General features: G+C 41.5%; 1 protein-coding gene across 2 annotated transcripts in view; it reads left to right on the top strand.

Annotated features, from left to right (window-relative positions):
* Positions 1–839: 839 nt before the first annotated feature.
* LOC132897860 (acyl-CoA desaturase 1-like) overlaps positions 840–27923 on the top strand; it is a 48409-nt gene continuing 21325 nt past the window's right edge. The window contains exons 1-4 of one of the 2 annotated variants that reach the window (XM_060939104.1): positions 840–1092; positions 3319–3535; positions 18340–18470; positions 25149–25354. In XM_060939104.1, the coding sequence (XP_060795087.1) occupies positions 3334–3535; positions 18340–18470; positions 25149–25354 (539 nt within the window). In that variant the 5' untranslated portion in view covers positions 840–1092; positions 3319–3333. The remainder of the gene's footprint in view (positions 1093–3318; positions 3536–18339; positions 18471–25148; positions 25355–27923) is intronic. The other variant, XM_060939103.1, reaches the window with a different exon arrangement.

Here is a 27923-nt window from a genome sequence, read left to right as displayed (position 1 = left end):
GTCCCAGCGGAGCAGAGTGAGGCCTGCTAGCTACAAGCTAGCATCGGGTATTTCCGGATGAAGCCAAGTTTCGGTGATAATTAAAACACAGCAGTCCCGAACATAGCGATTTCCAGCGAGTTGTAATTCCAGATCATCCGTTTTATGCACCAGGGATCTGGCATTGGAGAGATACAGGCTTGGTAGAGGTGGCTTGTGTGGTTGTTTTCTTAGCCTTAGCATAGCACCGAACCTGCGGCCCCGCTTCTGCTTCCTCTCCCTCCTCCGTCTGCGCCGCCTCCTAGACCCGACAACAATCCACGGAGAGCCCGGCGGTCTCGTTATGTCATCTGGGATGTCATGCTTGTAGTGAAAGTCACTTGAAACAGATATCTGGTGTTGGTCACCGATGACCAAAAGTGACTGGCGGGTGTACCGGATGTTCGCAGAACTGATGGTGCACAAACAAGCAAGAAAGAAATATAAAAACAAACAAAAAAAGAGCACTGAAAAGGAGAGCCGTGAGCCGCTGCAACCACATGTGCCGCCATCTTGGAACCTAAACATACATACATACATACTATGTATGCATGTATAGATGAATAATAATAATAATAATAATAATAAAGTCCTGATAACTGTAATGTGGCCATGAGGCAGTGATGTGCAGTACAGGATAAAATATCAAGTTATATTTTATTCCAACTGCGTCTGTTTAACAACATTGTTTTTTCCCTGCAGAAAAGTCAGTGTTTTATTATTTTATTTCTAACTGTAAAATGTGTCATTTTTATGCTTATCTTTTATGTTTTTATTGTTTTATCTATCTATCTATATTTATTTATATATATTTCTCCACGCTGGAACACGAACACATGAATAACGAGCGACATGAGTAAGAAGGAAGTCGCCTGAACAGCAGATGATTATCAGCCAATCAGAAGCGCAGAACTGGGTGGCATCAAGCTGACTGACCAATAGGAGCGCGACCGCTTACAGCGCTTCAGTCTGTTATTTAAGTCAACAACACACGCACGCGCTGTCTCACGCCTTCTCATTCCGCTGTGAAGTTCATTTCTGCGCATTTCAGCTCCGCGGCGGTAATAACGGGCGGTGAGTAACGCACTGACTGCTCATTCACTTACACACGCGCGGGGGCCGCCGGTGGACCGCAGCCACTGACTTTATTAGTGTTTATTATCACACGGCATGAAAATATATTTTAATGGTGAACATGACTAAAGTGACACTTTAACTCGAGGCTGTGTGTGTGTGTGTGTGAGAGAGAGAGAGAGAGAGAGTGTGTGTGAGTGAGAGAGAGAAAACCAGTCAAAAGTTTGTACACCCTTACTCATTCACAGGTGTTTCTGTATTGTGACTCTTTACATTGTAGAACTGAATACATCAAAACTATGAAATATCTGGGACATATATGGAATTATGTAGTAAGCAAAAAAGTGTTTAAAAAACAATATAAATATATATATATTTCATATTTTAGATCCTTCAAAGTATCCAGTGTTTAACTGGACGCTTAGCACACTATTGGCATTTTCTTAACCAGCTTCATGAAGTAGTCACCTGGAATGCTTTTCAGTTAACAGGTGTGTCTCGTCAAAAGGTCTTAAGCTGAGTTTCTTGCCTTCTTGATGCCTTTGAGACCATCGGTTGTTATGTTGAGGTGGTAATGGTATACAGTAAAAAGCTCTATTTGATAATCCAGATCATGTCAAAACTGCTCTGCTAAGTAAAGAGAGACAATGGTCCATCATTAAGACGTTAAGGTCAGTCAGTCCAAAAAATTGCAAGAACTTTGTATCTTCAAGTGCAGTTGCAAAAACCATCAAATGCTATGGATGAAACTGGCTTTCACGAGGACTGTCCCAGGAAAGCAAGACCAAGACTTCACCAATTAACATCACCTCAGATTAGAGCTGATCTGGACGTTTCACAGAGGTCAAGTCAGATACAGCTCAACTGTTCAGAGGAGAACATGTGAATCAGGCCTTCATGGTCAAATTGCTGTAAATAAACCATTACTGAGGGAGGCCAATAACAAGAAGAGAATTGCTTGGGCCAAGAAACACGAGGAGTGGCCCTCAGACCAGTGGAAATCTGTACTTCTGATGAGGCCAAATTTAAGACTTTTAGATCCAATCACTGTGTTTTTGTGAGTCGCAGAGAAGGGGATGGCCGCACAACCAACAACCTTCATTATGCAGATGACATTGTTCTGATTGCTACGTCACCGGAACAGCTGCAGCAACTGGTAGATAAAGTTGACACAGTCTCAAGAGAATAGTCTCTCGAGATCAACCCCACCAAAAGGAAGACCATGCCAGCGACCTGAGAGGTAGACGCAATCAACTTCAACTGCAATGGTGTGCTACTTTAACAAGTCAGCTCGTTCAAGTACCTTGGGGCGTATATCTACCGGGATGCTAACTGCAGCAAGGAAATCCATCGTCAGTTTGGCATAGCTAGAACAACCATCAAAGTTTTAGCCAAACTCTGGTAAGATCGAGCCCTCAGTAAATCCCTGAAGGTCAAACTTCTTGAAACACTCATTTGGCCTATTGCAGCCTATGGTGCTGAAAGTTGGACCTTCAGGAAAGATATGAAGTGCATCGAGGCATTTGAGTTGTTCAGATACCGCAGGATTTTACAGGTTAGCTGGGTAGAACATAGGACTAATGAGTTTATTGTGCAGGAACTGAACACCCAAAGGAAACTCCTGCCTGTTATCGCCAAATGTAAGCTAGCTTATTTTGACCACATAACAAGAGCTGGAGGTCTAACATGTACTAGCCTGGAGGGCCGGGTGGAGGGGACTAGATCAAGAGGTCAGCCTAAGAGGAGATGGATCGATGACGTTCAAGACTGGATGGGCCTGACCGGTGCCGTGTGCCCTGCCTTGGCACGGGACAGGCAGGGTTGGAGGAGTGCGTGTGCGTCTCCCAGGATCACTGACCCTCAAACATGAGGATGGCGAGAGAGAGAGAGAGAGAGAAGGGGAATGGATGGTATCTGCATGTGTGGTTCCCACAGTGAAGCATGGAGGAGGTGTGATGGTGTGGGGTGCTGTGCCTGAGACACTGTTGGCCATTTCTTCAAACTTGAAGGCACACTCAATTAGCTTCTCTACCACAGCATTCTGCAGCAACTTTTAGCTTTATATGAATGCTGTTTTAACTGGTGTTTGGTGTTTTTATTTTTTTCCCTCTCTGCCACAAGCTGAGGTTCTTCTGAAAACAGTCTCTGCCCCAAAAGGAAAACAGAGTGGTTTTAAGACTTGTCTTCCTGATTATTGTTGTAATGTCCAGAACATTATCTTTGCAGTTTGAACGTGTGGAAATGATGGCGGCTGATGGATCTGCAGGACTGCTGGAGGACGAGTGTGATCTTCAAGAAACTCACACACACTCACATAATCAGAGTAGAGATGCTCCAGTGGTGTTGGTGTGGAGAAACGTGGTGCTGATGAGTGTACTTCACATTGCGGCTGTGTACGCACTTTTCCTCATCCCTTCGGCTTCAGCATACACACTGCTGTGGAGTGAGTCCGTATACTTTTGTTTACCTTGCGCCATAATCTTTTCATGCATCACACTTTACAATTACATTACAATCTAATCACATGCTCAGATCTCCAAAGAGCATGGATGGCATGAGGGGGGTGGCCAGTGAAGCTCTAGTTTAAAGCATGGCACCTCTGTAAGACATTAGTCAAAGTCAAACTTTGTCATTCAGACCATACAACAAGCAGTGTACGGCTGAAAGAAATTACGTTTCCCCACATGCCAATGTGCTGGTATGTACAATAAACATGTTACAGTAAATGCACACAAGACAACAATAGGTAAACATACTACAACCCCGATTCCAAAAAAGTTGGGACAAAGTACAAATTGTAAATAAAAATGGAATGCAATGATGTGGAAGTTTCAAAATTCCATATTTTATTCAGAATAGAACATAGATGACATATCAAATGTTTAAACTGAGAAAATGTATCATTTAAAGAGAAAAATTAGGTGATTTTAAATTTCATGACAACAACACATCTCAAAAAAGTTGGGACAAGGCCATGTTTCCCACTGTGAGACATCCCCTTTTCTCTTTACAACAGTCTGTAAACGTCTGGGGACTGAGGAGACAAGTTGCTCAAGTTTAGGGAGAGGAATGTTAACCCATTCTTGTCTAATGTAGGATTCTAGCTGCTCAACTGTCTTAGGTCTTTTTTGTCGTATCTTCCGTTTTATGATGCGCCAAATGTTTTCTATGGGTGAAAGATCTGGACTGCAGGCTGGCCAGTTCAGTACCCGGACCCTTCTTCTACGCAGCCATGATGCTGTAATTGATGCAGTATGTGGTTTGGCATTGTCATGTTGGAAAATGCAAGGTCTTCCCTGAAAGAGACGTCGTCTGCAGTGTTTCCCCTAGAAAATGTTTGAAGGTGCGGTGGCAAGACCTGCGGTCAGACATCCCACCCCAGTACGAGGATAAAAACAGCCAACAGCACAGAAGGCTATACATAGATTAATCCATCGGTCATGACTTTAGCCCACAACATGCCAGCACATAACTGTGCAGAATAAAATGCTAAAACAGCCAACAGTACACAACAAAAGCACCTCGGTAGTAGGCTAACTCAACTTAAACAACTTGCTTGTATCAGTACCAATGCAGTATAGAAACATTGAAAATAGAGGAAGCAGTGCACTCGGCGGTGCTAATAGAAGTAACCAATGACTTGCGCTTAAAACTTCCCAAAGGCCTGCCTGCATCTGTCATTGTCCTGCACGAACTCCTTTGCAATGGCTGTCATGTCAGTTTGTTCCAGAATGTCACGGTGAATATGGCAGTTCATCAAGTCATTCAGTCTCTTTTGTGTCATTGTGGATCGGAGGTATGATTTCAGTCGACGAAGTGTGGAAAGCGAACGCTCTGCTGATGCCGAGGGCACGAAGGCCAAAAGCCAGGGCACCGAGGCCATAAAATAAAACAATGATTTTAAGTTCATGTCTATAACGAATTTAATTTAAGGACTAATGACTCTTCTGAGGAAGATTGGAGTCCTGGTCAAAACTATCAAGCAGGTAAAGAAACATCTACAATATTATGTCTGAAGATAAGAAAATATTGAAGACATCTAAATTTATCAATCCATCACTCACTTCAAAAACTGTAAAACTTATTAAACCCATGTCCTCCCATAATTTCTGTTCAATTGACACCGAATGTGCAAGAGCGTCTTCAGACTGTACTACTACGCAGATTTTTGATTCATCAAAATTGAGCCTGGAGTTCATCAAAATGTTTGACTGTAAATGGAACATATACTAGCATGCAGGCTACTGATTAACCCATAAGAGCCCAGACCGATTTCTCAATCAAGGAAAATTATTGAGGAAATAAAATGAACTAAATAGACGACAAAGAAAATATCTCTGACCTTTTATTTTTTAAAATAGCGCTTTCATGTCTCAAGATCTGAAATATTAAATTGCAAATTTGCGGAACACTGCAACACTATTACACTGTTAACCCCAAAGTTCATTCTATGCAAACAGTTTGAGTAAATTCCACTTTTAAAGATTAGTTTTACTGCATTACTTAAACAGTGTGAGTATATGAAGAGTATATGAGACAGTCATTGGGTTGCTCATTTTTGTAATTTAAACAAAACTATCGTGTTTTACCTCAGGCCACAGTGCTGCCCTGTTGTGATCGGCTCAAAACTCAAGACAAGTTGAGTTGACGGCTACAGAGGAAGTTGCGCCATTTTCTAATTTACACAGAGCAATTTAAGGTCTTTGCACTTTTGACAGCAAGCTAATTAGCATGTTACTGGCTACAGTCGAGTCAGTACTCGGCACGTTAAAAGTGGGTCAACGTTGTAACGACATAACGTTACTGTACAAGCAATGCTTATTTAACGGTAACAAACTTAAGCCCTATATGTTGAAACTCCTCTCTTATTCGTTCGTTCATTTATCACACAGTCTTACCTCAGTCAACTTCTTCCCTCCTGTGAAAATTCAACGTCAGACGCAGACACAAGTGGGCGGGGGATGCGTTTGAGCCAAGTCTCCTGATTGGCTGGTGGTAGATTGGTGGGCGGGGGATGCGTTTGAGCCAAGTCTCCTGATTGGCTGGTGATAGATTGGTGTCATTATAGCGCGTCGGAGCGGTTCATGCCAGGCTCGAGTCCGCTGATCGTCAAAAAATATTGGTTTAGCCTATTTTTTTTTTTTAAATAGGACTGCCTAGGGGTGCTACGGAATTCCTGAAGGTGCGGCGGCAAAAATCAAGGTGCGGTGGCCTGCCGCAGCCAATTGTACATAGCGGAAACCCTGGTCTGGATGGGAGCATATGTTGCTCTAGAACCTGGATATACCTTTCAGCATTGATGGTGTCTTTCCAGATGTGTAAGCTGCCCATGCCGCACGCACTAATGCAACCCCATACAGGGTTCTCCACGGATTGAAAATATAGGGGGGTGGGGGTCAATCAGATGACTTTGAAACAAATTTGCATAAATTTACATATGTCATTTGCAAAAAAATTTGCATAAAATACTCATCTCATCTCATTATCTCTAGCTGCTTTATCCTTCTACAGGGTCGCAGGCAAGCTGGAGCCTATCCCAGCTGACTATGGGCGAAAGGCGGGGTTCACTCTGGACAAGTCGCCAGGTCATCACAGGGCTGACACATAGACACAGACAACCATTCACACTCACATTCACACCTACGCTCAATTTAGAGTCACCAGTTAACCTAGCCTGCATGTCTTTGGACTGTGGGGGAAACCGGAGCACCCGGAGGAAACCCACACGGACACGGGGAGAACATGCAAACTCCGCACAGAAAGGCCCTCGCCGGCCCCGGGGCTCGAACCCAGGACCCGAACCCAGGACCTTCTTGCTGTGAGGCGACAGCGCTAACCACTACACCACCGTGCCGCCCTGCATAAAATACTCTCAAATAGTAATAATTTAGAATAGAGGAATCAATTGGACTGGTACAAAACACATCGTACATCAAACATTACACACTTACACATCATATTCAGACACATTATTTGAAATGGAACTGGAAAAAATATTTTTTTTATTTCGCAAACTACAAAAAAAGAACAGAAAAGTACAGAAGTTTTTGTATTAACTATATTCACACTGCTCCACAAAAGCTGACATTGTTTGAAATGGAAATGTAATTAGAAGCACCACTGGAAAAAATTACATTTTTTTTTTTAGAGAGTAAAGTACATTGAAAAGATGTTGTTTTAACTATATTAACACTGCTCCATGGCTATTTGCCGCACCAACTTTGAACTTCTTGTTTTTATCCTTTATTTCTCTGCCGACAATAACAGTTATCTCGAACTTGGTGTCGATTCACACATTGTTATAAAGGCGTCTGTGGCAGCGGGGGCGTGGTCAAGCATCAGCCTGTGACAGGAGGGCGGAGTCAGGGAAGGTAAGTGGCAGAATCACTACACCTGTCGTTAATTAATGTGTTTTGTGTGTCTTCCCGGTGACCGCGCCCTATTTAAGGAGAGAGAGCGAGAGCAGAGGGAGCTCTCTCCCCAACCAGACAGCTGATGTGTGTGCACGTGTGAGAGTATATATGAACGCTGAAAAGCTGAATAAGAGAGTTTTGTGAACTCAGTTCTGGCCTGCCGTCCTTCTGTGCTCCACCCACCTACACGAACTGTCACAGTGGTGCTGAAACCCGGGAGAGCACAGAAGGACGGCAGGCCAGAACTGAGTTCACAAAACTCTCTCTTATTCAGCTTTTCAGCGTTCATATATACTTTCACACGCGCACACGCATCAGCCGTCTGGTTGTGGAGAGAGCTCTCTCTCCTTAAATAGGGCACGGTCACTGGGAAGACAAACAAACACATTAATTAACGACAGGTGTAGTGATTCTGCCACTTACCTTCCCTGACTCCGCCCTCCTGTCACAGACTTGACCACGCCCCCGCTGCCACAGCGTGTTATCTCCTGGTGCAAGAGCAATGTGTCAAAAACGCCGAAGTGTGAAACGCTTTTCTTAGACTATAATCGTCAGACTGACTAAACTAATTGCTGGTAAATGAGTTTCACACTCGGGTGTTGTCGCATGGTCGGTACTCCAACAGAGAAAGGCTATCTGTCACAAAGAAAACAAAGGGACGTCTCTTCCTTTTGTAAAGGGGCGGCAGAAATTAAAGGGGGGCGGGAATCACAGAAAGGGGGGCGGGAATCACAGAAAGGGGGGGGGCCCACCCCTCTAAAACCCCTCGTGGAGAACCCTGCCATACCATCAGAGATGCAGGCTTCTGAACTGAGCGCTGATAACTAGGGATCGACCGATATGTTTTTTTCAGGGCCGATACCGATTATTATGGAATTGGGATGCCGATAACCGATATGTGCAACCGATAAATGTAAACATTATAATTCACATGAAATTAAACATAGCACACACTGACACAGACGTTCATATCCATGAAATGTATGTTTAATTGTAAAATTGAACATGAAATTTTGTGCAGGGAGATGCCAGCAGCATTTGTACAATAAAGTCAAACATTAGTTAGAATAAAATGAGAAATAAAATAATAATAAAATAAATATTCACCAATAAAAAAATAAATCACTCCCTACTATATTACAGCTCACCATTTTCAGTGGAAAATAAATGAAAATACACTCTGGATTCTTTTACACTAAGAACTAAGTAAGACTTACCAACTTCAAGTAGTTTTTAAATAACAAATCAAGTGTAGGGAGCTGCCTGCAGCATTTTTTAAAAAGTAAAATCAAACATACAGTAAAGTAGGCCATCACTCCCTATTAGGAACGGCTGCTCCTTTAAGAGTATATCGCTTTCCGAATCAGAAGCGCTAGCGAGAAGAATCACTTGCGCAAAAATTATAAATACTAGTCACACCTGGCGTGTTTAAATGTTCAAACAGCGCTTTATAAAGTTGCCTTGACCGCCTCTCTGTATGGCTGTCATTCTACTGTTCGAGTAGAACTACTGACACATTCACAACGTTTCCAGACGGGGATTTAAAAATGACTGCAGCCTACGTTATGCTGTTTCAGCGAGACTAGTTGGTTGTAGGCTAATTCAAGTGCTTCCTTCCGTAAGCTAAGTTTGCCTGGCTACACAGATGCAAATGGACAATTTTAATGAGTAGTAGATGAAGAATGTAAACATATAATGATGTTGTGCTTTTGCAACTTGTGTGTTTGTGACTTATTGCGGCAAAAGCAGCGTGTCCTTACCTTGAAACAGTTCAGAGTGTTTAGCTGCGCGTGTCGGTTGGCTATAGACCCTTTTCAGTCACGTGACCTTCGTAAACGCGACCGCCATTTTGGACATGTAGTGGACTTCGGCTCGAATCAGTTTGAATGCGAGGAAGGCGACAAACGAAAAACATAAAAGAAAAAGGAGCGAGATGCAGAAAACACCTTCACTATCCAGCGACGTAGGGCATTTACAGGGCGAGCAGAGGGAGAGGTATTTGCAAAATTTGAGGTTAGCAGGCTTAGAGAACGACGTTTACCTGCTTCCACCAGGATTGTTCACTGACGTACGGAAGTACACGAAGCCCTCGTCTTTACCTGACTTCGGCCCACATGATCTGTATACCTATGTCATTAAAAACCCATCGCCATACACAGGTATTGATCTGAAAGCGTATAAGAGTTTGGATACCTACAGATATTTTGTGTCAGGCTGGGTAACATGCCTACATCAGCGGGTCGTCCCTGGAGCCGGTGGTCGCCATCTTATTACAGCTAAGGTTTGTTCACATTTTCATTTACTTTCGGTCCTCAGGATAAACAAAATGTTATTAAATGTCATTGAAATAACTTCTTAGTCTGTTGAGACATGGCCCGTTATAAATTTGCTGTTACCAGGCAATGACCAAGAACTGTATTATTAGGGTCGGTGTCTGTGTTGTAGCAGTGTACTAGCAGCTAGCTGTTAGCACTAGTTAATGTCAACAACATAGTAGCTAGTATGTTACTGTAGCAATGTTTACATTCAGTCATTTGGATGACTGTTAAAACCTTTCAGTCTCAAGTTTTTCGCTTTACTGTATTTACTAGTTTAGTGTAATTATGATCCGGCAGCTATTTACACCGGATCCAGTGTAAATAGCTGCCGGAGCCGACGTCCGAGGTTCCGGAGCGCGCTCCGGCTTGCTCCCCTCAAATTAAGCCCTGTACAGGTAAATAGCTCCGGCAGCTATTTACACTGGATCCAGTGTAAATAGCTGCCGGATCATAATTACAGTAAACTAGTAAATACAGTAAAGGAAAAACTTGAGACTGAAAGGTTTTAACAGTCATCCAAATGACTGAATGCAAACATTGCTACAGTAACATACCAGCTACTATGTTGTTGACATTAGCTAGTCAACAATAGCTACTACAGAAGAACAAAGAGGTTACAATGGGTTATTTTAACCTATTTGGTTACACACTCGCCGCCACAGAATGTTAACAGCAATGTAATGCCTTTTCTGGCTAATTTTATTCGTCTTACCTCCAACAAAGTGGTCACTACACAAGCGTTGGTATGCCGAGGGCTGCCAATCTTTCCTGTTAATGGTCGCTATCCATCTTCTCCGTCGGGATCCGATAAAATGATAAACCTTGCCTTGTTTGTTGATGGTTACTACATCCAGGTACACAACAATATAGTGGCATGATGGAAGTCTTGCTGAAAGTAAAAACTTTCTTTGCTGCCGTTCCTCAATGTTGGCTGTGGTAAACTACTGGTAGTACATGTCCAAAATGGCGGCCACGTTTGTCGTGATGTCACGTGAAAAGGGTCTATATCTCTTGTGCCAAACAAATCAGATGTTGTGGTGGGCGGGACCGTGTTCTTGAACTCAGAGAGGCGAGTGCAGGAAAGGACGTGCAGTGACAGTCGCGTTAGGAACGAAATGGCTGCAAAAAGGCATGTTATCGGCATATCGGTGGAAATTATGGCCGATACCGATAACCCTAAAAATGCGGAATATCGGCCCGATATATCGGCCAGGCCGATTATCGGTCGACCCCTACTGATAACAACTCGGGTCGTCCTTCTCCTCTTTAGTCCGAATGACACGGCGTCCCTAATTTCCATAAAGAACTTCAAATTTTGATTCGTCTGACCACAGAACAGTTTTCCACTTTGCCACAGTCCATTTTAAATGAGCCTTGGCCCAGAGAAGACGTCTGCGCTTCTGGATCATGTTTAGATACGGCTTCTTCTTTGAACTATAGAGTTTTAGCTGGCAACGGCGGATGGCACGGTGAATTGTGTTCACAGATAATGTTCTCTGGAAATATTCCTGAGCCCATTTTGTGATTTCCAATACAGAAGCATGCCTGTATGTGATGCAGTGCCGTCTAAGGGCCCGAAGATCACGGGCACCCAGTATGGTTTTCCGGCCTTGACCCTTACGCACAGAGATTCTTCCAGATTCTCTGAATCTTTTGATGATATTATGCACTGTAGATGATGATATGTTCAAACTCTTTGCAATTTTACACTGTCGAACTCCTTTCTGATATTGCTCCACTATTTGTCGGCGCAGAATTAGGGGGATTGGTGATCCTCTTCCCATCTTTACTTCTGAGAGCCGCTGCCACTCCAAGATGCTCTTTTTATACCCAGTCATGGGTCAATGACGGATAAGGATTTTCAACTTGCAAATTTTAAAATATAAAAAAATATTAATTTCTATTGAGAATGTTCAAATATTTACAATGTCAGGTATGCATAAATCTATTTTTGATATTCATATTGGGCATTTTTAGGGGTTTTTTTTTTTTTTTAAATGTACACGAATTGGCTACAACCTTAAAAAATGTCATGTTGTGCGACCGAGAATAACCTTAAAATTGTTTTATTTTCCAAAACATGGTTTGGATATTAATCTAAGTTCTGAGTAGTATGATGTGTATAGAAACAACCCATTGACATTTATTTTGACTTTTAATGAATATTGTTATTTTCTTTTGATGTCCAATATGGCAGTCACCTGCTTGCATCTAATTAAAACAAGACTTTTCCTTATAAAATGTACAAAATGAAGAAAAAATACCTGAAGAACAACATCCACCCAAGTAAACTTTGTCAGTTATTAAAATTCCAGCCATAGAAGTGAAATGTCATATTCTTATTTTGAGAAAATTACTGCTATTTTTGGTCGTGCCATATGATGCATGGTCGCACCAAATGACAGGAAATCCTCATATTGGCAAAACAAATAGCAATAAATTAGTAACAGATAAAGTGCAGGCAACATGTATGATTAAATCAAATTTTATTGCCTTTTAACACTCAGTGAAAATGAAAATTTAATCTTTTTTTCCATTTCATGTCTACTTCTTTTCACAACATTGTCATTTCAGTTTTCACTTTTTCTCATTCACAACAGTGCACAACAAGTCTACAACATGTGCAAAGTTTTTGTCTCCATTAGTTGATGTCACCCGCTCCCATTGTTCCCAGGATGTAGTCTCACAGTTGTCTGTCTCCGGGAAGACGATTTCATCAAAGCAGCATTCGGGACACGCACGATCCATACATGCTTTGTTTTTGGGGTCACACACAATCATTCCCACTAACTCCGAGGCACTGGTTGTCTTCAGCAGCCCTGTCTTCGCTAGTTTGTTCGCCAACAGTCGGATGTTCTCATGTTCTGAACATGCACATGTATCTCGGTCCCGTAACTTTGGCTCTGTAATGTAAAAGGGCCTGTGTCGGGTAAACTGTCTGTAAGACATGGACAGGTGCTGTTCTACCTCCGTTTGATACTGTGTGTGGAGCTCTTTGAGAGGCTTTGTCAGGACTCTTCTTTGTACTCTGTTTATTTTTCGTGATTGTGTCTTTTTTCCCAGGTAGAAGGCAACTGTTTTCATCTCTCAACAAAAACTGTATAACAGCTTGCTTTCTCTCAGCTGACAGTCTCTTCTGACCCTTTTGTTTGACCTTTCCACTTCTCACTTTCCTTTGCATTTCCATCATTCTCATCTCACGCTTTCTACTTTTATTTTTCATTTTTTGCATTTCCATCAGCTTTTTCCTGAGATGCAAGACTTGCTTTTTAAGCATTATCTTCTCCCGCCGCAGTTTTTTGCAAAGTTTCTGGCCTGACTTATCCTTTCTCTCATCTCTCACTGGTGTGGACACCACTGGTGGACTAAAATCGTTATTCAATATTGGGTCCACTAGATTCACATTTCTGGATGGGTCGGGAGCTACAGCTACATTAAGGAGAGCTGGTGGAATGCTCTCCATAGATGGCGGGGTGAGGTCTAATACTGCTGGGTCAGAGTTGACCTGCTCCCTATGGCGGGCAGTCTTTATTTTGCTGGACAGTGGCATCTGATTGGAAAAAAAAAACATTAAAAACAGTTAAAATATATAAATATATATAAAATAGGAAATATGTTATCGCAGTGACAAGCGCTCACTTATGTTTTTTCTAATTATACTATGAAATATGAATTATAACTTGTTCCTGAAATACACACAAAATACTCAAAAATGGGAAAAACATATATTTTACAATCAACCCTTTGTTTGTATTAATCATGAAAATAACTTTTGAAGCACAATAAATGTAACTCTTCAATGTATACAAGTAATTGAAAGTATCCTGCAATGGTCGCACCACATGATATTGGTCGGACCAAATGATGTTTTCTAGATTCAGTGAAAATTTACAGACCTAGCATTAGCCACTGTAACGAAACTAGCTGGTTTCTGACAGAAGGTCACCTTGAACTATATTATCAAAATATACATTTGTAAATAAAACTTTATTATAGTTTTCTTTTTGGGGTCATACCGCCTGACATCCAAATATGGCAACAGCATCACAGCACTTAAAATCATTACTTTTAGAAATGTATGAAAGAGGGTTACAGACCTGCCTGTTGATTCCATGTGTCCTTTGCCTATTGATGAATGATGCAACTTCATGTCTTTCACTTGGATTTAAAATAAAAGTCCCAAAATGATCATTTCTTGATGGTCGCACCACATGATATTTGGAAAAATAGACAGGCTCGGACATTTTGTTTGTATATTATGGGAGAAATGTATATTCAAGAAAGCTGAAATTTCATGTGGGATTACAAAACACTTCAGAAAATATGCCAAAAAAGAGACAATAAATTTTAGATTTAGAGTAATTTTTAAAAAGTTTAAAAATCAGCAGTTAAGGTTGGACGGTCGCACCACATGACTTTTTAACACTTTGAGGACAAAAAAATTGCATGCTAACTAATTATTTCTGAAAAAAAGATTTAGTTCCATGGAGGTCACATGTACTACATATGAGTGATTCCACGCTTATGGGTACTGAAATGGGGACATGAACTTGTTCACCTAAAACCATTTATTTTTTTACCATCAGGTCACAAAACATGTAATCTTTAATGAATGATATGTTAAAAGATAACTTTTTAATTTTCTGAGATGTAATAAAAACATTTATATGCCAAAGTCAAGCCTATGAGTTCCAAAATGATGTCTGTTACATTACTTCTGTTACGATTGTCCATCTCGCGTCTGTTACAAATTAATTACAATCTAGCTCTATACCATGTTAATCTTATTGAAAGAATGTGTATGTTTATTCTACTACACGTTTATTAATTATATTTGCTAAAACATCACCTTCCTATGTTTCAAAAAGTAATTCTACATTGTTAAAATTGAGAATCTATATGTCCAGAACACTTCTGTTACGTTCTGACTTTGGCATATAAATATGTTTTTATTACATCTCAGAAAATTAAAGTTATCTTTTAACATATCATTCATTAAAGATTACATGTTTTGTGACCTGATGGTAAAAAAAAGAAATGGTTTTAGGTGAATTTTTAAAAATAAGTTCATGTCCCCATTTCAGTACCCATAAGCGTGGAATCACTCATGTGGTAAATTATTATGAAATTTAAACACTTTTTAACTGAAGAAATTGCAGTTGGACAGAAAATATAGGCGTCATGTCAGTGACCCTCATGTTAATGACCTATTGCCAATTGACCTAATGAGTTGCAATTTGGTCCTCCAGCTGTTCCTTTTGTTTTTTTTTTTTTTTTGTACCTTTTAACTTTTCCAGCCTCTTATTGCCCCTGTCCCAACTTTTTTAAGATGTGTTGCTGTCATGAAATTTCAAAATGTCTCACTTTCGACATTTGATATGTTGTCTTTCTACTGTGAATACAATATCAGTTTTTGAGATTTGTAAATTATTGCATTCCGTTTTTATTTGCAATTTGTACTTTGTCCCAACTTTTTTGCAATCGGGGTTGCAGACAGCTAGACAGACATGGATATTGCAATATTAACACAGACATAGATCAGTAGACAGTGACAGCAGGGCCACAAACATACATTGCACAAGAGAACATGTATTACACAAAAAATGGATGAACCATTACACTGGTGGGTGATGATAAAGTGCATAGTGATGGCATTGAATTATTGCACAGGATAACAAGATATTGCACTTATGCAAGGCACTGTATTTGTATTAATTTAGAAACTCCAGATGAGAGGTGCACAAAATGAGTCTTTCAGTAGGTTTAAGAGGGTTTTAAAATTCAAAAAGATATTGCACAGGCTGACAGCAAATTATACTGGATAGCAGCATTTCAACAATCTGTATGTGCATTAAGGGGGTTATCAGTTGTAATAGTCTGTGTATATTAGTGGGTCCAACAGTCCTGAGTCCATTATATTCATGTGAACTTTTTAAATGTGTTACGTATTCTGATGGCTTGTGAGAAGAAGCTATTGCTGAATCTGGCAGTCTTGCACCATGAACTTTGGTAGCATTTACCCGACAATAGAAGGGAGAACAGACCATGTGCAGGATGGGTGGGGTATTTGATCATATTGATGGCTCTGTTGCTGCAGCGTGACTGGTATAGATCTTGTATGGGTGTTTTGGGATGTTCTGGTGATCTTTTCTGCTGTTTTTTGTTGATGTTTAGTTGTAGATTTTCACACCAGGCAATGAGTTGGTTTACCTCCTCTCTGTAGTGTGAGTCATCATCGTTGCTGATGAGGCCCACCATTGTTGTCGTCTGCAAACTTGATTATGTGGTTCGAGTTGTACTTGGTACAGCAGTCGTGGGCCATCAGGGTGAACAACAGAGGGCTCAGAGCACAGCCCTGGGGGACTCCATTGTTCATGATGGTCTCTGAGGAGTTTTTTCCAACTCGTACTGTCTGGGGTCTGTCTGTGAGGAAGTCCAGTAACCAATTGCGCAGTGTGGTGTTGATGCCAAGTGGGCCAAGTTTCCTTACCAGGTGTTGGGGAATGACTGTGTTGAAGGCGGAGCTGAAGTCGATGAGAAGCATCCGCACATACTGTAGCTGTTCTTGTTCTCCAGATGGCCTAGGCTAACATGAAGTGCAGTCGCTGTGGCATCATCAGTGATGTTTGTATAGACACGGTCAAGAGTGTTTACACCCCTGGTAGTGAAGTCTACATGTTGGTAATAATGTGGTTGGACTGTCTTCATGTTGGTCTGATTAAAGTCTCCTGCGATTAGGTAAGCACAGTCCGGGTTAATATTTTGCATCGAGGTGACAGACTGATACAGTGTTGACAATGCGTCTTTTGTGTTCGCACTGGGGGGGATGTAAACAGCTGTGATGCTAATAGCTGTGAATTCCCTCAGCAGGTCAAATGGTTGGCATTTTAAAGATAGAAATTCTATATCCTCAGAGCAGTGGCTTGAGACCATTTCAACGTCTGCGCACCTGTTGTTGTTAATGGAGATGCACACATCTCCTCCTCCTCCTCCTCCTCCTCGAAATTTACCACTGAGAGCATAGCTCCTGTCTGCACGGAATGTTGTTAGCCCATCCATGTATATGGTGTAATTAAGCCACGTTTCAGTAAGGATGATAACACTGCATTCTCTCACCTTGCATTGGGTGGTTTAATCCAGTCTCAAATAATCCATTTTGTTTTCCAGCGAGCGGACGTTGGTTAGCCTTCAGCCTGGTGCTGATCCCCGCACGACTGCCGCGTTTGTGACATCTCTTGCGCCGCCTCCTATGACGGACAGTGATGGTAGGGGAGTCCGCTGTTGTGCAGGCCCCTGGGTCTTGCCTAGGTAGAATGCCTAGCTCGCAGAGTGTTTTTGCATTCCAAGGCCAGAATTCCACTGGATAGGTTGTTGGATGAGTCAGATTTGTGAAGTCTAAGCAAAGTGCATCGATTGTAAATAAGTCATGTACTTGACTGTGTCGGTTCAGACAGAACATTTAACGTAAATTGCACATTGCTATCAGGAGCTGGAGTAGCCGCTGCCACACAGGGCCATCTTGGAATATCAAGGAATATCAAGTATTAGTAGTAGGAGGAGTTGTTACAGGTGCCTTATGATGTGAAACTGAATGCTTTCCTAAAATCTTACTGTGATGGGCCAATTTTGATAATAATGAAACGGCCATTACAACATCTCTGGGGAATTTTAAGACTTTCATCATTGTCCAAGGTGAGGATTGTCAGCAAGTGTATTGTCATGCAGGAACAAGAACTTCAGCTAGCTGACACAAGTGAACTCTTCCCAACAAACAAACAGGGTAGTTGCTGAACACTGTATTTAGCTCCTTATTAGCTATGATAAGCAAATTGTATTGTATTTGTAACATTAGTGCACTTCAGAAGATGCAGCTTAACTTTACACCATATGGACAAATGTATGTGCACCCCTGACCATCACACTCGTATGTAGTTCTTCCATAAACTGTTACCACAAATTTGGAATCGCACAGTTGTCCAGAATGTCTTTTATATACTGGAACATTAGTTTCCCTTCACTGGAACTAAGAGACCCAAACCTGTTCCAGCATGATGAAGTTCCTGTACGCAAAGCGCGCTTCATGAAGGCATGGTGTTTGAAGGTTGGCCTGAAGAACTTGAGTGTCCTGCACGGAGCTCTGACTGAACTCAACCCCACTGAAGACTTTTGGGATGAACTGGAACACCAACTGCACCCCAGTCCTCCTCACCCAACATCAGTGTCTGATCTCACGAACACTCATGTAGCTGAATGAACACGCATCCCCACAGCCATGCCCCAAAGTCTAGTTGAAAGCCTTCCCAGAAGAGTGGAGATTATCATCACAGTAAAGGGGAATAAATCTGGAATGAGATGTTCAGAAAGGATATATGGCTGTGATCGTTGGGGTGCACATACTTTTGTCCACATAGTTTGTTAGTTGTGGGTGGTTTTTTTTTTTTGTAGCTTGCTAGATGACACGTGTGTGTGTGTGTGTGTGTGTGTGTGTGTGTGTGTGTGTGTGTGTGTGTGTGTAGCTGTGTTCTGCTTTGTGTTCAGTGCATTAGGTGTAACAGCAGGAGCTCACAGGCTGTGGAGTCACAGATCATATAAAGCCTCACTGCCTTTACGAATCTTTCTTGCTGTTGCTAACTCCATGGCATTCCAGGTAACACATGTATACATAACACACTTCAAACCACAAACCGTTTTGTTGTAAAGGTTCACAGGGCATCTGGTTGGAGTTGTCAGAACTGGGATTCCTCAGGATGTAAAAAAAAAAAAAGCTATGCAAGCAGGAGGTTTTTACCTTCATGCTGTTACATGTGAGTGATGGACAGCTATAGACCATACTCATTCGTATCAAACAGTTTTTAGCCATGAACATTAAAATGACCATTAGTATGAATGTGTGACTATACATGACCCATTTTACCAATTATTTTATTTATTTATTTTTTAAAGAATGGGATGAACTATAAAGGAAAGTAAGAGAGTTATCTCTGTACCGGTAAGGCCAAAGAAGCCTGAGTTTTGCTGCAATGGTTTCAGACTACAATCGCCTCGATAACTTTAGGACTACAGTTGTCATGAACAGTTTTACACTCAAGTCTCCATCAGTGAACAGTTGAACATGTTAAACTATAATGAATTTCCTGGTGACACAGTTGTAGAAGTGAGTTGTTTTTAATCACACTATCTGTTATCACCCAGATGAGAGGATGGGTTCCCTTTACAGTCTGGTTCCTCTCAATGTTTCTTACTCATGTCGGCTTGGGGAGGTTTTCCTTGCCTCAGTCGCTTCAGGCTTGATCATTAGGGATAAATTCACACGTTTTTAAAATGTTATATTTTTCTGTCAAGCTGCTTTGTGACATGTTAATTGTTTAAAAGCACTATCCAAATAAAATTGACTTGACTTCATTGTGATGGATACGGAGGGGAGGGACAAGTTGTCCAACTGAATAAAGGGGTATCATTTGCTCATGATCTGAATAACTTTTTTTTTATTGTAGATTTTATTTCCCCTGATTTTAATCTCATCTCATTATCTGTAGCCGCTTTATCCTGTTCTACAGGGTCGCAGGCGAGCTGGATCCTATCCCAGCTGACTACGGGCGAAAGGCGGGGTACACCCTGGACAAGTCGCCAGGTCATCACAGGATTTTAATTATAATGATAATTATAACTTTATGTTCACCAACACTCCTCAATTGTACTGACAGAGGCAGAAATGGTAGCCAATCCAACTAGAATCAAACCTGGTAAAGCACCTGGACCTGATGGATTAAGGGGTAGGGCGATTTTAAATTGTGCAGTTTTTATGAAATTGTTCCAGCTTTTATTGAATGAACATTCTGTTCCCAAAATATGGAAAAACTCTGATATTATTCTTGTCTCTAAGACGCTACAAGCAGGAGAGCTCAATGATTTTCAACCATTTGTGCCGATCAGCATCCTATGTAAATGTATGGAGAGGGTCATTTTCAGTCATTTCTCAACATCTCTGAATGTTTTGACCCAGTTCATTTTGCATACGAGAAGGGCTGAAATACTGGAGATACAATTGACCCTGATAAATGTTAGTAAATATCTGCAGCAGTCGGAGTTATGCCAGACTTAGATTTTTGTTCAGCTTTTAATTGTATGCAGAAACATCCATCCATTATCTATAGCCACTTATCCTGTACAGCAGACCTGTGCATTTTACGGCCCGCGGGCTGTGTCCAGCCCTTTGGTTCATTCTGACCGGCCCACGTAAGGTTAATTAGAAGTTACAAAATAAACGTATTTTCTAATTTTACCTCATGCATGGACTGAATGTGCGTTGCTTTTATTTTTGAAGTTGTGTTCAACAAAAATGCAATGCACGCGACATGAACATGACATGAAATCCCACGAAACCTAATCCCGCGATAACTACTTCCGTGGCGGCACGGTGGTGTAGTGGTTAGCGCTGTCGCCTCACAGCAAGAAGGTCCTGGGTTCGAGCCCCGTGGCTGGCGAGGGCCTTTCTGTGCGGAGTTTGCATGTTCTCCCCGTGTCTGCGTGGGTTTCCTCCGGGTGCTCCGGTTTCCCCCACAGTCCAAAGACATGCAGGTTAGGTTAACTGGTGACTCTAAATTGAGCGTAGGTGTGAATGTGAGTGTGAATGGTTGTCTGTGTCTATGTGTCAGCCCTGTGATGACCTGGCGACTTGTCCAGGGTGTACCCCGCCTTTCGCCCGTAGTCAGCTGGGATAGGCTCCAGCTTGCCTGCGACCCTGTAGAAGGATAAAGCGGCTAGAGATAATGAGATGAGAACTACTTCCGTCATTTGTCCAGACCAACCACAAACTTGTAGGTCATCCTTCAAACGGTCCAGCCAATCACATAGTGTGACGTCACCAGCAGGCGCCGGAGCCCGAGCCGATCTGTAGATCTGATACCTACACCCAATCGACGTTGTTGCGAGCAGGTCACAAGAAGACTTTCGCCCCCAAAATGTCTGCAAAAAGAAGAAAGGTAGATGCCGAATGCAGGGCTTTCAACAAAACATGGACTGCTAAATATTTATTTACTGAAGTCAGAGATGAAGCCGTGTGTTTAGTTTGCGGAGAGCAGATCCAAAAAACTGAAAAAACACCAAATGAGGTGATTAGACTACATATGTGGGCATCATTATTATAATATGATGTATCTTGCTTGATATTTGGAGTAGAAAGACAATATTGTGATATGCCTATTGTGCTTTGGGGTGAATGTGACTGAAAAAAATGGTACAAACGTTAATATTTTAACCATTGTTTTGGGAAATTTGATTGAATAAATGACTACTTTTTTTTTTTTTTTGTAAGGCAACCTCATTTTTTCCATACTCTTACCATTCCTAGCAGCTTGTAAAAACAATGTTATTTACTGCTTTATATAAAGAAATACAATTAATATTATGCAGAATTTAGTTCAGCCTTTTGGTCCAGCTCTCCACAAAACTTTCTGTTTCTCATGTGGCCCCATGGAAAAAATAATTGCCCACTCCTGCTGTACAGGGTCGCAGGCGAGCTGGAGCCTATCCCCCACTGACTGTGGGCGAGAGGCAGGGTACACCCTGGACGAGTTGCCAGGTCATCACAGGGCTGACACATAGACACAGACAACCATTCACACTCACATTCACACCTACGCTCAATTTAGAGTCACCAGTTAACCTAACCTGCATGTCTTTGGACTGTGGGGGAAACCGGAGCACCCGGAGGAAACCCACGGGGAGAACATGCAAACTCCGCACAGAAAGGGCCCTGTCAGCCACTGGGTTCGAACCCAGAACCTTCTTGCTGTGAGGGGACAGTGCTAGCCACTACACCACCGTGCCACCCTGTGCAGAAACATACTCTGGTTTAAAAGGCTTTGTGATGTGAACACCAATAGCCACGTTATACAGTGGATTAAAGGTGATGTGCAATGGTATTGCCTATGAAAGTTATCCTGAATACAGGAACACCTCAAGGCTATGTGCTTTCACCTGTTTTCCCTATAGTCAAGTTTATTTTTATAGTGCTTTTAACAATAGACATTGTCACAAAGTAGCATTACAGAAAATTCAAGACTTTAAATATGAGCAAATTTTATCCCCAATGAGCAAGCATGTAGCGACAGTGGAAAGGAAAAACTCGCTCAGATGACATGAGGAAGAAACCTCGAGGGGAACCAGACTCAAAAGGGAACCCATCCTCATTTGGGTAATAACAGACAACATGACTAACTTGCTTCTATAACTGTGTCCTATAGTGTCACAAAGTACAACTGTATAACCAGGAAATTTCTTATAGTTTAACAGGAAGTCTGTTTTGTTGAAGTTATAAACTGTTTATTGATGGAAAGTTGAGTGTAAAACTGTTCTTAACAACTGCAGTCCTAAAGTTAGCAAGTTAACTGAAGTCCTCAGCCATAAATGCATTACTGTAAGTGTCCAGAGCGTCTTCCAAGTGTGACTTTCAACTGTCCGTATGGGGGCCATCCTCCACAGGAGCGATGTGATGAGACTTCAGCCAGACGTAGGGCATCAGGATGGATCAGGCAGGTCCGAGGAGCAGAAGAAATCAGGATCGACATGTCACTCAGAGGGACAGACAGAGTGAAGGGGGGGAGAAAACACAAGTTGTTGGGGATGCCCAATGTCACCTAATGGTTAAGAACAGTGTACATTGTGCGCTGAGTGCTACCAGGGACTTCGGCAAAACTAACTATAACAGCATAACTAAAAGGGGAGAGCCAGAAGGTAACACAGGCATGAGGGAGCCCCGGGACATAAAGCAGCAGCCACTACACCATCAACAAACCTGAGTGAGCGAGTGAGAGTGGGGGGTGATGGCATCCATACATCCCAGTTTACCAAAACACTGTATGCCTGAGGATCCTCCAGATCTACACCTTTACCTCATAAACACTATTAACAAAAGGCTTAACTAAACAGATGTGTTTTCAGCCGAGACTTAAACGCTGAGACTGTGTCTGAGTCTCGAACACTATACACTAATGAAATTAAATTCAATCTGCTGATTGTACAGATGGGCAGGTGATGTGGTGCTGGTTGGCCTTGTGCAGGCAGGGGACCAGTCTACATGTTTTTACGATATTGTTGAGCTTACTACGTGGTGTGAAGACAGTGGCCCTTTTTATTAATGAAAATAAGACTAATGAGCTAGTTATTGGGAGTCACCCTAATGCCTGTCATAATTTTCCACCTGTTTTGATTAATGTTCAGCCTGTTGAAGCAGTGGAGGAGTTTAAATATTTAGGAACCTTTTTATGATTGTATTTTAGGTTTTATAGCTGACATGAATAGATTTTTTAAAAAGCAATACAACACTTGTACCAAATCAGGAAATTTGATTCATACGATATAAGGAACAATGGGTTTTTTTAGATGCCGTGTTGGAAGTGTTTTAAACACATCCCACCATCTCATTTATTTATTTATTTGTTTGTTTATTTATTACATAAATGTGTACATGGAATGGGCAGCTGGTGACCAAGAACAAACCGACTGTCCAGAATTATAAACATGAATTATTGGGAAAGAATAGAAACAGGGATGTGTATAAATAAATTCCAGGTAAAACAAAAAGCCTGAAAAATTGTCTGATCTTGTTCATCCCGTTTTTAATTGTTGTGTTGTGTTAATCTGGTGATGGCACTGAAGGTGTGAGGCCTGTCCTCACCGCTTGCAGCTATATTTATTGGACTACTGTGATGTTTTACCTAACCTGTGAAGGAGAACACAAGTGTGAACATCTGTGGACAATAAATGTGGTGATGATGATGATGACTTAATATTTGTCATCCTTAATGCCTGGTCAGAGTTGCAGTGGTTTAAATTAGGCTAGTAGCTAGTTTATATTTTGGGAAGTCGAACCAGCTGAATTTGGAAATATTGCAGGTAGATACAAATTTAAAAAAAAAAGTGTAAATACAGTAGGATTAAAAAAAAAAGTCCTGTGCACATCAAATTGTGACCAATTATGAAAAAAAAAAAAAAAAACTTAACCCATGTCTACTTCAGGTTTAAATCTAAATATAGATACAATCGTCAGTTTTAATTTACTTACTAAATATTTACTCAGCAGTGTCATAGTTACTAACTCGGTGTTCCAGCTACTTTATTTTACTAGAACATGCACCCGGCCCTCAAATACTAGCACCACGGCCACATTTATATGCACCCTACTCATAATTTTCCAGAACTTTCCAAGCGCCTGGCACCTTTGTTCTACCACAGAAAGAAAGTGTGCCCTAACGAGTGTTGCTGACTTGCAATGAAGGTAACACATGTTGACCAATCACAACACACTATTAGGACAGGGTCATCGACCTGCTCTGTCAACCATTTTGTCTTATTACAATAATGAATTGGGATGGGTTTCCCAAAAGCATTGTAGCACAAAGATTGTTAAATGGTAGCGCAAGCACCACAATGAACACACTCTCCTAGTTAAGATGCTCTTAGCATTAAGAGGCTTTTGGGAAACCCACCCCAGTGCAGTAAGGTGCGTTTTTGAAAAGCAGCGATGCCTACAAGTGCATGAAGGAGAAAAGAATTGGCAAAAGCAGCAAGTGGCTCACAGAACCGACTGTCCCTGTCTGCCAGAACATCAGTAGATCCAGAAGTTGAGGACTAAACAAATTCAATCAAAAGGTAGGACCGATGGATCAAGACTCCAGATGTAGATCTATAGAACATCTACTCACTAATGTTGTTGTTGCACAAAGATAAGAAGTTTATCTTCGAGTGGTGAATGTGCAGATCGTGAGTGAACGAGTGAAAATATTTTCGCACAAGAAGATAAACTTCATATCTTCGCACAACCATGTGATGTTCTTTCTTCTGTCGACCCATACACAAAATATATGCAAGTTAATCAAAAGAATTTTAATTTTGAACCGGTTTGCCATTTTGGCAATGTGCGTCCAGTCAGCAGGAAAACACTGGGAGTGATGTCATCGGAGTGAAATATTGTGAAATGTATCCCTCAGATCTGCGATGCATTTTTCAAACGAAATATGAAGTTTATCAACTCGTGTTGAAAAAACTTGTATCTTCAATCCCACGTGTGAAGTTTTTTTTGTTTTATAGATACATTCACACAGTACCGAAATTTATCAAAACAATTCATTGATTTCCTCACAAGTGATGTATAGAGATTTATTTCACGGTTTTGGTTCTCCATGTCCCAGATGGAGCTTGGATGAAAAACACCAGTGGTGTGTTTCTCAGCAAAACACTCGTGTCTATATGATATGGGTTGTATGGTGGGGTGTTTTTAAATATATAAAATTTTATAATTTTTTTTTTTTTGTCTCTTTATCAGAATGATATTTATGAGTGGTCTCGAGACCATCGTGTCCATCATAAATACTCTGAGACCGATGCGGATCCCCATAATGCCTCCCGAGGATTCTTCTTTGCTCACATCGGATGGCTGCTGGTAAGGAAACACCCAAATGTCATCAAATCTGGACAAAAACTGGAGCTTAGCGACCTGAAGAATGACGGAGTCGTCATGTTCCAGAGAAGGTGAGCCCAGTGACTGTATGAAAGGACACCATTGTGTGATTTACTGCCATTATATGGTTTCAAAGCCCCCCCCCCCCCTTTTTTTAAATGAGAGTCATCTTGTAAAATTGTGCGTTGCGCTACCTGTAATGGGGCTGAAAACTCTTGCTATTACTTGTATTGGTGATGAATACTTGTTCATGTTGGAAGTGCATATACTATGTGATATTACCTAAAGTGTGCAACTTAAAATGGCAGATATGACTCACGGTGGCATTTTAATTAAAATGTCAAATGCTAAATTGCAGGCATATAATTTTCACACGTATAATTTTACCATTGCCAGGAAAAAGTTTTTGGAGCTTTGAGTTGTGACTGAGTGAGCTACCATTTGCTAGCTAGCTTAAATTTTCTGTCATTTTAATCAAAGTAATGCATCTAATAGTAGCAAATGTAAGGGAGAGGGGGAATCATTGCTCTCCATGCTTTTCATCTCATTCTAACACCTGCAGTAAGTTAACCATCTAAATGGAGATATTCTCTTTATGCTGTGCTCATTCTTTAAAGCAGATACGCAGAGCCTTTATTTTTAAAGAAATTTCTGAGTAGATAGTGTCTCCATCCTTGACTCTTGTATGCTGCATAAATGGGAATAAAAAAAAAATTGAGAGTTAAAATCAACCGCAAAGTTGTGATTGGCGCTGCCCCGCTGAGCCAGCCAGCCCTGAGTGCATGACATCACAGCGGGAACCGGTTTTAAGGCCGAGGCCTTTTACAGCTACAGTGGGGCAAAAAAGTATTTAGTCAGTCACCAATTGTGCAAGTTCTCCCACTTAAAAAGATGAGAGAGGCCTGTAATTTTCATCATAGGTATACCTCAAGTATGAGAGACAAAATGAGAAAAAAAAATCCAGAAAATCACATTGTCTGATTTTTAAAGAATTTATTTGCAAATTATGGTGGAAAATAAGTATTTGGTCAATAACAAAAGTTCATCTCAATACTTTGTTATATACCCTTTGTTGGCAATGACAGAGGTCAAGCGTTTTCTGTAAGTCTTCACAAGGTTTTCACACACTGTTGCTGGTATTTTGGCCCATTCCTCCATGCAGATCTCCTCTAGAGCAGTGATGTTTTGGGGCTGTTGCTGGGCAACATGGACTTTCAACTCCCTCCAAAGATTTTCTATGGGGTTGAGATCTGGAGACTGGCTAGGCCACTCCAGGACCTTGAAATGCTTCTTACGAAGCCACTCCTTCGTTGCCCGGGCGGTGTGTTTGGGATCATTGTCATGCTGAAAGACCCAGCCACGTTTCATCTTCAACGCCCTTGCTGATGGAAGGAGGTTTTCACTCAAAATCTCACGATACATGGCCCCATTCATTCTTTCCTTTTCACGGATCAGTCGTCCTGGTCCCTTTGCAGAAAAACAGCCCCAAAGCATGATGTTTCCACCCCCATGCTTCACAGTAGGTATGGTGTTCTTTGGATGCAACTCAGCATTCTTTCTCCTCCAAACACGACAAGTTGAGGTTTTACCAAAAAGTTCTATTTTGGTTTCATCTGACCATATGACATTCTCCCAATCCTCTTCTGGATCATCCAAATGCTCTCTAGCAAACTTCAGCCGGGCCTGGACATGTACTGGCTTAAGCAGGGGGACACGTCTGGCACTGCAGGATTTGAGTCCCTGGCGGCGTAGTGTGTTACTGATGGTAGCCTTTGTTACTTTGGTCCCAGCTCTCTGCAGGTCATTCACTAGGTCCCCCCGTGTGGTTCTGGGATTTTTGCTCACCGTTCTTGTGATCATTTTGACCCCACGGGGTGAGATCTTGCGTGGAGCCCCAGATCGAGGGAGATTATCAGTGGTCTTGTATGTCTTCCATTTTCTAATAATTGCTCCCACAGTTGATTTCTTCACACCAAGCTGCTTACCTATTGCAGATTCAGTCTTCCCAGCCTGGTGCAGGTCTACAATTTTGTTTCTGGTGTATTTTGACAGCTCTTTGGTCTTGGCCATAGTGGAGTTTGGAGTGTGACTGTTTGAGGTTGTGGACAGGTGTCTTTTATACTGATAACGAGTTCAAACAGGTGCCATTAATACAGGTAACGAGTGGAGGACAGAGGAGCCGCTTAAAGAAGTTGTTACAGGTCTGTGAGAGCCAGAAATCTTGCTTGTTTGTAGGTGACCAAATACTTATTTTACCGAGGAATTTACCAATTAATTCATTAAAAATCCTACAATGTGATTTCCTGGATTCTTTCCCCCCATTCTGTCTCTCATAGTTGAAGTGTACCTATGATGAAAATTACAGGCCTCTCTCATCTTTTTAAGTGGGAGAACTTGCACAATTGGTGGCTGACTAAATACTTTTTTGCCCCACTGTATAGACCAAAGTCATATAAATAAAAAACTTACGGTGAAAGTAAGAAATCCCGTTACCGACTCGCTCAGCTAAGACTGATTTTGAATTCACTGATTGTGGGTTGACTCTCATTAAAACAGGATGGGTGCTATAACTTATGCAGCATACATGTACATGCATGCATTTTCACTGATAAAACGTAAAAGGCTCATTAAATAATCAGA

This window comes from Neoarius graeffei, chromosome 14, assembly GCF_027579695.1.
Source record: "Neoarius graeffei isolate fNeoGra1 chromosome 14, fNeoGra1.pri, whole genome shotgun sequence".
Classification (NCBI taxonomy): domain Eukaryota; kingdom Metazoa; phylum Chordata; class Actinopteri; order Siluriformes; family Ariidae; genus Neoarius; species Neoarius graeffei.
Note: the sequence above shows the minus strand (reverse complement) of the source record. Positions and strands in the feature narration are given on the sequence as shown.